General features: G+C 54.7%; 1 protein-coding gene across 1 annotated transcript in view; it reads right to left on the minus strand.

Moving 5' to 3' along the window:
• The window catches only part of LAMC3 (laminin, gamma 3), a 125,767-nt gene that overhangs the window by 28,627 nt on the left and 85,340 nt on the right, over window positions 1–11,800 (minus strand). Inside the window, exons 14-20 of the mRNA XM_011971197.1 lie at window positions 7,397–7,642; window positions 6,371–6,524; window positions 5,550–5,692; window positions 4,809–4,987; window positions 2,775–2,916; window positions 1,435–1,640; window positions 946–1,022 (exon numbers count right to left, since the gene is read on the minus strand). Of these exons, the coding sequence (XP_011826587.1) occupies window positions 946–1,022; window positions 1,435–1,640; window positions 2,775–2,916; window positions 4,809–4,987; window positions 5,550–5,692; window positions 6,371–6,524; window positions 7,397–7,642 (1,147 nt within the window). The remainder of the gene's footprint in view (window positions 1–945; window positions 1,023–1,434; window positions 1,641–2,774; window positions 2,917–4,808; window positions 4,988–5,549; window positions 5,693–6,370; window positions 6,525–7,396; window positions 7,643–11,800) is intronic.

The raw sequence follows: 11,800 nt of genomic DNA on the forward strand, positions 1-11,800 counted from the left end.
CCATTCTCCTGCCTCAGCCTCCCGTGTAGCTGGGACTGCTGGCGCCTGCCACCAGGCCTGGCTAACTTTTTTATATTTTTAGTAGAAACAGGGTTTCACCGTGTTAGCCAGGATGGTCTCGATCTCCTGACCTCGTGATCCACCCGCCTTGGCCTCCCAAAGTGCTGGGATTACAGGCGGGAGCCACCACGCCCGGCCTTAAATTGCTTCTTAAAGGCAGTGGATGAAACAACCCAATGTCTGTGAACAGAAGATGGATAAACAACATGTGGCATTTCCATACAATGGGATATTATTCAGCCGTAAGAGGAGCAAAGCACCCATCCAGGCTTCGATGTGGATGAGCCTTGAAAACACTGGGCTAAGAAGCTAGTGGTAAAAGGCGACACACTGTGTGATTCCACTTCTATGAAACGCCCAGAATAGGCAAATCTATAGAGACAAAAAGCAGAGCAGTGGTTCCAGGGCCTGGGGAGGCAAGGAGAAACGGGGGCTGATGGCAGATGGGTCCAGGGGTGTTTTTGGGATGATGAAAATCCTACAATTGGTTGTGGTGATGGCTTTGCAACCCTGAGAATATAGGGAAACCACTGAATTCCACAGTGACACAGAGTCTCACTCTATTGCCCAGGCTGGAGTGCCGTGGGTAAAGGCCTCTGTATAGTGTGAACTATACCCCCAGTATAATAACTTGTATATTATACAACTCTCACAAAGAGAAAGCAGGCAGATGCTCTCCGACGCCTTCAGTCAACCAAGCTTTGCCCCCAACATCTCTGGACTCACCTTGCCTGCCCCTCCACATACTGGTGACACTGCCCCCACCAGACAGCTCTTGTAATATCTGATCCCAACTTCTGGGTGGGGGCACCTGTGGGGCTGACTCTGACTCAGGAACCCCCAGGAGAAGGGCCAGGCACAACCTCACCATGTCTTGGGACTCACCTCCTGGCGAGGGCACGGGCCTCTGTGGCCAGGTGGCTCCATTTGGTGGGTTGGCCGGGACCATCCTGGGGAATCTCCTGTAGAAAGAAGAGGAAGAGAGGAGGAAACTGACTTCCCGTCCCCAAAGGGCAAGGGCCACATCTGGCCCAATTGTGAGGCAGAACTGGATAGCACCAGTCGTTCTATAAATGCACAAAGCTGGCCACGACATCGGCATCCAGTGAGCGGAGTCCGAGGATGCAGAAACACCAATAAGGATGCTGCCCACCACCTACTGTGCATTCAGTCTACTAGGAACATGCCTCGCCCTTTGCAAATGTCCTCTCGCTGAATCCGCGGAGGAGGTACTGTGTGATCCCCATTTTGCAGATGAAATTGAGCCTCCCAAAGTGGGGAGTCATACCCAAGGTTACTAGGTCAATGGGAAGGCTGGGGCAGGGACCAATGCCCAGGCTTGGTGTGTTTGGGTAGGCGGGTCCCCTGGGATACCAGAGACGCGAGAATGGCAGCTGCGTGCAGAATTTCCTCTTCCGAGGACTCCAGCACTGCCTCCAGGTCTGCCAGCTGGGTGCAGGTCTTCTGGGCTCCGGCCTGGGCACAGTGGGCACCCTTGCTCAGCCTCTGCAGCTGCTCCCGGGAGGCCTTCACAGCACCCTCGAGGCCCATCATCTGCTCCAGGAAGGCTTCCCGAACCCCTATGGGAAGCCCACAGCCCGGGGGTCACAGAGTGGTGGAGATGTCACACAAAAGCCCCCACCCCCAGGGGTCCCCTTCTGTGCCCTCCATTCCCCAGGCATCAGCAGCCCCGAGCACCAACAGGTGGTCCCAAAGGCAGAGTCTCCCCATTTTCCAGATGCAGGCTGAGGCCCAGAGAAGGCAAACATGACCCAAGGTCCCACCCACAGTCAGTCGTCACACACAGGGACCGGGAGAGACCCAGACCTTCTGGGGCCACACAAGCAGTTCTGGACCCCTCAAATCAGCTCTAATTCACCATGTGGCTCACGTGGGCATTTTAAGACATGGTATCTGATAGCCCCTATTTCCACAGTGAGTCCTGCTAACAGGTTCTCAGCTCGCCTCTGTCTGGCTGCTAAAGGAGTGCGGCGCTTATACACATAAAACTTCACAAAGTAATCCAATCCATTTCCGCGCCTTTCCAGGTCCCAAGGCCAAATTCCTCCTGGCTTCAGTGACAGGTCCCTTCTTTTTTTTTTTTTTCCTTCCCTCCTTCCCTCCCTCCCTCCATCCTTCCCTGCTTCCCTCCTTCTCTCCCTCCCTCCTTCCCTGCTTCCCTCCTTCCCTGCTTCCATTCGTAGAAACAAGGTCTTGTTATGTTGCCCAGACTGATCTCGAACTCCTGGGCTCAGGCAATCCTCCTGTCTTGGCCTCCCAAAGTACTAGGATTACAGGAATGAGCCACCACACCCGGCCCTCCTTCTTTTTTCTTGTTTACTCATTTATTAATATTTTCTATGAAATTAATATTTCTATGCACTGTGCTGGGTTACGGCAGTGAGCAAAACGGCCCAGAATCAAGACAGCAAGATGCTCCCAGTCGAGCCTCTGGAGCAGCGCCTTGTGACCCCTCGTGAAGGGAGTGAATAAATGAATGAGCCCAGCCCCATCCTCACTGAACTTAGAGTCTGGGTAGGGCAGGGGCATGGGGACAAGGATTGATATTCATAAAATTACAGGTGGGCTAGGGACATTGAAGGAGAGGCCCATGGCAACAGGGTTGTGTTGTGAGGGTCCCCGACAAGACCAGACAGCAGGCACTGGGGGCCTCCCCTTGCCTCCCACCCTCCCACTCTGCGCTCCCGCTGTACCTGGAAGCAGGTGGTGGCCCTGGTAGATGTCCCCCCTTGGGGCCTCTCCCAGCAGAATGTCTAGTGGTCCCCAGGGACTGCCACAGTTGGACCCTTGCAGCCACCCCTCCATCAAAGTCAGTTTGGCCTTCAGCTTGGCTGCCTGGAGACGACAGGAAGAAAAGGTGTATGAGGCTGCTGGCATGCAGGTCCTGCCCAGACACTCCCCCCGGCTTCTACCCTGCCACTCTCCCTGTGGGTTCCCTTCTCCAAATCCTCCCCTGGGCCTCAACGCTAAGGGTATGCCGCACCCCTGAGAGCCAACCGTGCCCACCCCATGGTAGCTGTCCCTTCCCCTCCCATCCCCACGGCACCTGCTAACACCGCTGACCATACTGCTGTCCTACCTCGAAGGGAAAGAGGAAGGGATGCCTCATAAGGATTTCTGTCTGTCCTGTTCGCTGTGTTCCCAGGATGCCACACGGAGAAAGCACGCTATGGACACTGGCTGAATGTGCTATGAATGTCCCCTAGCCCCGTCTTTTCATCAAACAATAATTGCATTTACAGAGCACTTCCTTGGAGCCAGTCTCAGCACGAATGCCTGCCACGCCCCAGTCTGATTCCCCCTGTCACCGCTCTAAGTGGCCGGCACAGGTCCCAGGCCCTGTCCGCCATTCCCAAGTCCAAAATGTTCTGAAAAGCCACAAGGCGTTCCATTCCTCACTCGAGAGCGAAACCTGAACTGAAATAAACCTGTTCTGAAAAAGGCTACTTGTGGTCTTCATTTACCCACTTGGTGGAAATAGTCATCTGTTTTCCTGCCTAAATATCACCGGGCTTGACTCTGGGGGCTGCCCATTCGCAGTGGGGGATTACGTGATATTCAGTGTGGCATGTCTTTTTTTTTTTTTTTGAGACGGAGTCTCGCTCTGTCGCCCAGGCTGGAGTGAGTGGCGTGATCTCGGCTCACTGCAAACTCCGCCTCCCGGGTTCACACCATTCTCCTGCCTCAGCCTCCCGAGTAGCTGGGACTACAGGCGCCCGCCACCTCGCCCGGCTAGTTTTTTGTATTTTTTAGTAGAGACGGGGTTTCACCGTGTTAGCCAGGATGGTCTCGGTCTCCTGACCTCGTGATCCACCCGTCTCGGCCTCCCAAAGTGCTGGGATTACAGGCTTGAGCCACCGCGCCCGGCCTTTTTTTTTTCTTTTTTGAGACAGAGTCTAGCTCTGTCACCCAGGCTGGAGTGCAGTCGTGATCTTGGCTCACTGCAACCTCTGCCTCCCAGGTTCAAGCAATTCTCCTGCCTCAGCTTCCCGAGTAGCTGGGATTACAGGTGCGCACCACCCCCACCTGGCGAATTTTTGTACTTTTAGTAGAGACGGGGTTTTACCATGTTGTCCAGGCTGGTCTCAAACTCCTGACCTCATGATCCACCCGCCTCAGCCTCCCAAAGTGCTGGGATTACAGGAGCGAGCCACAGCGCCCGGCCTTCAGTGCATGCCATCTTATCTTTCTACAATGCCATACATTCTGAAAGCTGGCCCCACTGGTTTCTAGAAAAGGATTGCAGGCCTAACTATCTCCAGTCTGGAGTAGGAGAGAGACTGAGGCTTACCAAGGCTGTTGCCTGCCCAGACACATGACAATGAACAGAGTTGGGGGAGGGGAATCCCAATGGGTTAACCCTAGAGCTTGAACTCCTGACTCCAGCACCACCCACCTCCCTACTCAGAATCACCTCCTGTTAACCCCTTTACCAAGGGGTCATCTGTGGTCTCATCCCCACTGACCCCAGCCCGGCACGGTCGGGAAAGGTAGGTGACAAGAGTCACCTTTCCCCCATCCGCCCAGAGCAGGGGAAGGGCCGAGGTGAGGGTTGAGCCAGGCTGGAACAGGCCCAAAGCTGGGTGGGCATAGGGAGAAGGTGGGTGGTGGGCTTGCAAGGCCTGAGCTCTGGGGGTAAGCAGGCAGTTCCTGGTGCCCGGCATAGAGCTGGCACTTGCTAGGGATACAGAATGAATGGAAAGTTGAGTGGGTTTGGGCAGACTCACCTCCTCCTTCACCAGGGCATAGCAGGACGGGCATTCCTGGCAGTGTGTGCCATCTGCCGTGAGGAAGAAGTTGTCGTGGCAGCGGTCACATTTGTAGCCCTCGAAGCCAGGCCTGCATATGCAGGTGCCGTTCTCGTGGCACTGGGCTGAGGCAGCGCCCAGTGGGGAGCACCTGCAGGCTAGAGGGGCCAGGGGCAGTGGGTGCTCGGTTCTGGGTGTTCCCAGAACGCACTGGGCAGCATCAAAACCAGATTCCTGGGCCCTTCCCTGGAGATTCTGATTCAGAAGATTGAAGGTGGCACAGAGCCTGGCTTATTCCAATGTTCCCTGGGGATCTGAGAACCAGCCAGGTTTAGCAACTGCCAATGCAGCCCAACTCTACAGGGGAGGAAACTGAGGCCCAGAGAGTGACATGATGGCCCCAGGAACACAGGCACTTAATAGCAGCATCTGGGACTACATTTCTGGCTGGCATGAGGACGCTGGCAGGATGCAGAGGGCCAGAGACTTGGGTGAGAGTCACAAGCACAGCCCTGCACCCACCGCTCTGGGTTCACGTGATGCTGCTCTCCTGGTCACCACCACAGAAGCAACTCCCTCCATGCTTCCGGCTGCTCTCAGGACCCTGTCCCGTATCTGACCATCCTTTCCTGCTGCACCCATTTTCCCCATCCGTCATCTCTGCCCAGAGACCTCAGGCCCCATCCTCCAGGCAGCCCGGGAAGGACCCGGCCTCCTTACCCCGGCAGCCCTTGATGGAGAAGCCAAAGAAACCCAGCTGGCATCTGTCACAGGCCTGGCCTGTGACACCTGGGCGGCAGGTGCACTGTCCAGTCTTGGGATGGCACTGGTCCTCCTGGGAGCCCAGTGGGTGACACTTGCAGCTGTGATAAGGGAAGGAACTGGGTCTGAGGCAAGCTCAGGGCCACTTCTGGCCCAGCCTCTGCCAGCTGCAGCTGGCTGGGGCCTCAGATCACAGCCCTCTGCTGACAAGACCCCATCTCCTCTTGGTGCGTGGCACAGCTTCCCCAGCTGTGCTCTGGAAAGCACGAGTCTCCCTGGATGCTCGGGGAGAAAAGAAGATAAAATAAGGCTACGGGGACAAACATGTCTCGGGGAGACTATACGCCTCTGTTGGAAAGTCACGATGCAATCAGCATAGCAAGGGCTCTGAGAAGTCCTGCAAGGAAGAAACCTGTTTGTCCCACTTGGTGTTTCCCTGGAGTCCTCCACTGTTCCCTAAGGACGCTTGTCTAAGGTGCTACTGTGGCCAAAAGGCCACACAGTGACAGTGTCACTGAGAAGGGAATCAGAGACCAAACCGGCCGCCTGCCCACCTGGACATCCCTTAGGGCTGCTCTTGGCCTGCATCCTAGGCTGGCAGGACCATGAGTCCGATGCCAAGAGTCCATCCCTTTGCCCGCCTTTGGCAAAGGGCACAACGTGCCTGGCAGTGGGCCTAGGACAACACCTTCTGAACCAGGCCCCTCCCTGGGGGCTGCCTGGTGCCCTCTTCCATCCTGGCGAGGTCCCCAGGGCTCCAGCAGTCTCACCCTACTTACCTCCGGCAGCCCCTCCCAGGCTGGAGGTCGAAGAAGCCAGGGTAGCAGCGGCTACAGTCCCGTCCAGTCACGTGAGGCAGGCAGGAGCACTGGCCTGTCACTGGGTCGCAGGGCATCTGCTCACTGACCGAGCCCTGTGGGTGGCAGCTGCAGGCTGGGGGCAGGAGCAGGAAGGGGTGTTGGCAACAATGCAGTGTCTGTTCTACCTTTGGGGGTCCAACAGAGGCAGAGGAGATGCGGGAGCCTCCAGAGATGATACCGCACGTTCAGCCCAGATTCCAACGCCCCTGCTGGAAAAAGGCTCCAGGGCCGAGCTCCAGCCTCAGCCCATTGACTATATCCTTAGAAGGACAGCCCAGGACGGTCATGGCGGCAGACAGTCCTTCTGAGCCTGCCCTGAGCCCTGGCAGGCTGCAGAGGGCCAGAGACTTGGGTGAGGGTCACAGGCACAGCCCTGCACCTACGGCTCTGGGTCCCGTGACCCTGCTCTCCTGGCCACCGCCAGGGGATCATCTCATTCTGGGCCAGAGCTGTGTTTCCTGCAGGGGTTCCATAAAAAGAGAGTGAGCAGGAGCCGGCAGCTGCGGCGTAGGAAAGGGCTCCAAGCACATCAGTGTGGGGCGAAGGCTGAGCTTCCACCCTGCAGGGCTCTGGGAACCTCCCGGGGGCTAAATGTTAACTGAGGCGATGCGGGGAAGCATGGCCTTGGAGACCCGGCGCAGGGCGATCACCGGGTCAGCCGTATGTGCTAACTGCAGAGCGGGAGGTAAGCGGCAGACTATCCGGGCTTTGGAATCAGAGTTTATAAGATCTCCTGGCTGAAAGAGACCCTGGAGAGGGGCAAACCCCTGTGCTTTCTGGACACGGAGACAGGGAAGGGGAGTGACCTGTCTGAGGCTGGATGGCCTTGCAGAGGGGCCAGCTGGTTCCGGTGGGTTCCTCAGCCACCCCTTCTGGGTCCTGAGCCAGGGCAGAGGAGAAGGGGCCCACTGTGCGCCACCCCGGGGACTGGAGGTGGGTACTCACGCTTGCATTTGTCTGCGGGCCGAGGGACCAGGGCGCTCCCATAGAAACCTTCACGACAGTGCTCACAGTGGTCACCCGCGGTGTTGTGCAGGCAGCGCAGGCAGTGGCCAGACAGGGGGTCACAGTTGCCCACGGCATTGGGGTCCACATTCCCACTGCACTGGCACTGGTGGCAGGGCTGGGGGGGCCCAGAGAGCCCCAGCGGGTCCCCAAAAAAGCCATCATCACAGACCTCACAGCGCCGCCCTGTGTGTAGAGGGAGCACGTGTGAGGAACGCAGTCAGCTGGGCCCACCAGGGATGAGGGTGGGTGTGAAGCAGAGCAAGCGTCCCTCCAGCCTCCCCGGGGCAAAGCACAGGCTTGGGCAGGAGGACCTAGGACCAGCTCCCAGTGGCTGCCCACAGCTATGTGGTCCTGGGTAAGCCACTGCACCTCTAGGAATTCAGGTTCCTCTTTTCTAAAGTGGGGACAACAATGGCGGCTCCCCACAGGACTGTGACATAATTTGTGAAAAGCGCTTAACATCCGGCCTGACATGTAGTAAGCACTCAGCAGCAGTGGCTATCATCACATATCTGTCCTCACACCCTCATCATCATCGTCACCATCATCTTCACCATCACCACTATCCCCATCAGCACCTCAACCATCATCATGACCTTCCTCATCATCATCTTTTATTATTATTATTATCAAGATGGAGTCTCATTCTGTCACTAGGCTGGAGTGCAGTGGTGCGACCTCGGCTCACTGCAACCTGTGCCTCCTGGGTTCAAGTGATTCTCCTGCCTCAGCCTCCGTAGTAGCTGGGATTACAGGTGGACACCACCATGCCTGGCTAATTTTTGTTGTTGTTGTTGTTGTTGTTTGAGATGGAGTCTTGCTCTGTCTCCCAGGCTGGAGTGCAGTGGCACAATCTCAGCTCACTGCAAGCTCTGCCTCCCGGGTTCACCATTCTCCTCCCTAGTAGCTGGGACTACAGGCGCCCGCCACCTCGCCCGGCTAATTTTTTGTATTTTTAGTAGAGACAGGGTTTCACCGTGTTAGCCAGGATGGTCTCGATCTCCTGACCTCGTGATCCGCCCGCCTCGGCCTCCCAAAGTGCTGGGATTACAGGCGTGAGCCACCACGCTTGGCTATTTTTATTATTTTTTGAGACGGATTCTCGTTCTGTCACCCAGGCTGGAGTGCAGAAGCGCAATCTTGGCTCACTGCAACCTCCACCTCTGGGATTCAAGCAATTCTCCTGCCTCAGCCTCCCAAGTAGCTGAGACTACAGGCATGTGCCACCATGCCTGGCTAATTTTTTTGTATTATTAGTAGAGATGGGGTTTTGCCATGTTGGCCAGGCTGGTCTCAAACTCCTGACCTCAGGTGATCTGTCCACCTCAGCCTCCCAAAGTGCTGGGATTACAGGCGTGAGCCATCACACCTGGCCTTCATCATCATCTTGATCATCTTCCTCATCATCTTGACCATTATCCTCATCCTCATCACCTGCTTCATCCTCATGTTGACCATCACCTTCATCTTCATGATCTTGACCATTATCCTCCTCATTATCACCTTCATCACCATTGTCATCTTGACCATTATCTTCATCATCATCACCTTCTTGACCATTACCCTCATCATCACCCATAGTCGCCTGTGGTGTTGTGAGCCAGTGCAGGCAGTGGCCAGACAGGGGGGTCACAGTTGCCCACAGAATTGAGGTCCACATTCCCACTGCACTGGCACAACTGTCATCGTCACCTTATCTTTATCATCACCTCATTGTCATCATTCTGATCATTATCCTCATTTTCTTCATTACCATTGTCTTGATTACCCTCTTCCTCACCTTCTTTATTGTCACCATCCAACATCAGTCACCTGCTTCTCCTGGTCCTCTTCCTCATCCCCCTCTTAGCTGGGTGGATTTTCCTGTGCAGTCCCTGGCCCCTTTACCTTTTCTGCTTCTCATGTTTCCTGAACTTCCTCTAGACTGTGCATTGCAGATCCTGCCCTGCTTTCTGGGTTTGACTTGGACTTTCTGGCTCATCTTCCAGCCCCCAGGTCACTGTGAGCCACAGAAGAGATGCTATGTGAGGGGGCTTTTGGAGGGTGGTTCTAGGGATCCACTCTGGACACAGATGGAGCATGAAAGAACATACTTGTTCCAAGTGCTTCATGTGGTATCAGCCACTCTTTATAAACATGTCCATCTCTCTGCCTATCTCTACATGAAACCAATGTCAGGCCCAAGTAATAGCCACGGTCCCCTGGACGTGACAGGAATGCTGCCTTGCGCACATTATTATTTTTTCTTTTTTATTGAGATGGAATCTTGCTCTGTCGTTCAGGCTGGAGTGCAATGGCATGATCTCGGCTCACTGCAACCTCCATCTCCAGGGTTCAAGTGATTCTTCTGTCTCAGCCTCCCAAGTAGCTGGGATTATAGGCACGCACCACCATACCCAGCTAATTTTTGTATTTTTAGTAGAGACGGGGTTTTGCCGTGTTGGCCAGGCTGGTCTTGAACTCCTGACACCAGGTGATCCACCTGCCTCGGCCTCCCAAAGTGCTGGGATTACAGGTGTGAGCCACCGTGCCTGGCCACTTACATGTTTTTTTTCATGTTCCTCTTGACATTTTTACACTGCTCCAACATTACAATGAGTATGTACATTTATTTCTATTTTTTCATTTATTTTTTCTGAAGTTACTAAGTCAGTCAAGAGTACGTACTAATTTTATAATTAAAAAATAGCTGCTGCCATTGTGAAGAATAGTTGTGAGCTCCTTGTGTCCTCAAAAGTCATTGGTCAGTTGAAATGAAGTTAATGGTACTGGCCGGGTATGGTGGTTCACTCCTATAATCACAGCACTTTGGGAGGCTGAGGTGAGTGGACCACTTGAGGCCAGGAGTTCGAAACCAGCGTGGTCGACACGGCAAAATCCCATCTCTACTAAAAATACAAACATTAGCCAGGCGTGGTGGCGAGTGCCTGTAATCCCAGCTACAGGCAGGAGAATCTCAGCTACAGGCAGTTGAGGCAGGAGAATCGCTCGAACTTGGGAGGCGGAGGTTGCAGTGAGCTGAGATCGCGCCGCTGCACTCCAGCCTGGAGGACAGAGCCAGACTCTGTTTCCAAAGAAAATAACTTAATAGTGCTAAGGGCAACCCTGAAAAGGGAAAGGGGGAATGGAATGGAATGGAACGGAACGGAAAGGAAAGGAAAAGACAATCTGGAACAGAGGTCAAGGTCGAGGCTAGCACCCGCCTTGTGGATTCTAAAATAGAGATAAAATAAGACAGGAAAGGGGGAGATTGAAATTGATGATGAAGAATGAGCCCCATGGTTAAGTGGCCATTCACCTGGAACCAGGTGGGGACAGCTCACAGGGCAGGAGGCAGCTCTGGAGGTCCTGGGAAGGGCTGCAAGGGGCCAGGATGGCAGGCAGGAGTCATCCCGGGACAAGTGAGAATCAGGACTTGACCTCGGTCAATCCTGACTCAGACGTCCCCAGGTGAGCTCTCGGTGTGCCAGGCCCTCCCAGGACCTAGGGGACACTGGCGTGGGTAAGAAGGGTAGTGGCAGAAGGTCCCAGGTCTAAGGTCCACTCCAGGTGACCCTCCCTCCCAAGGGTGGTCCCCTCTGCACACAGCACTGCCTGCTCCCCTGAAATCCTCCCTCAGGTATGTCTCAGCCTGGGTCCGCCTGAGCTTCTCTAACTGTCCATTCTCACTGGCCTCGCGCATGTCTGCAAGCCAGGGGAGCCACAGTCGGGAGCTAGAAAATGTAAGGAAGATAATGAGAATGGAGGGACAGCATGGTGGCCAGTGGGGTGCAGGGTCCTGCGGTGCAATCTCCATCCCTCGGTTCCTGAGCTCCTGGCTCTGTGGCCATCCACCCTGCCCTGTTGGCTGTTGGCTGCCAGAGAACTGCTTTCAGAACGGTCCCAGTGAAAGCACATGGCATTTGACAAATCAATTTAATGCAGCCACAAGTACCAAAAGCAAAATCAGATGTCTAGGAATCTTAAAAACATTACACTACGTGAAACAAGCCAGACCCAAAAGAACAAACACTATATGGTTCCATTTAAATGGAATACTGGGAGCAGTCAAATTCATAGAGACAGAGAGGAGAACAGCTGTTATCAGGGGCTGGAGGGAGGAGAGGCTATTCAACAATTTTTTTTTTTTTAATTTTTTTGAGATGGAGTCTTGCTCTGTTGCCCAGGCTGGAGTGCAGTGGCACACTCTTGGCTCACTGCAAGCTTCACCTCCTGGCTTCAAGCGATTCTCCTGTCTCAGCCTCCTAAGTTGCTGGGATTACAGGTGCCTGCCACTACTCCCAGCCAATTTTTGTATTTTTAGTAGAGATGGGGTTTTGTCATGTTGGCCAGGTTAGTCTT

Source organism: Mandrillus leucophaeus, unplaced genomic scaffold, assembly GCF_000951045.1.
Source record: "Mandrillus leucophaeus isolate KB7577 unplaced genomic scaffold, Mleu.le_1.0 Scaffold99, whole genome shotgun sequence".
In the NCBI taxonomy this organism is placed as follows: Eukaryota; Metazoa; Chordata; class Mammalia; order Primates; family Cercopithecidae; genus Mandrillus; species Mandrillus leucophaeus.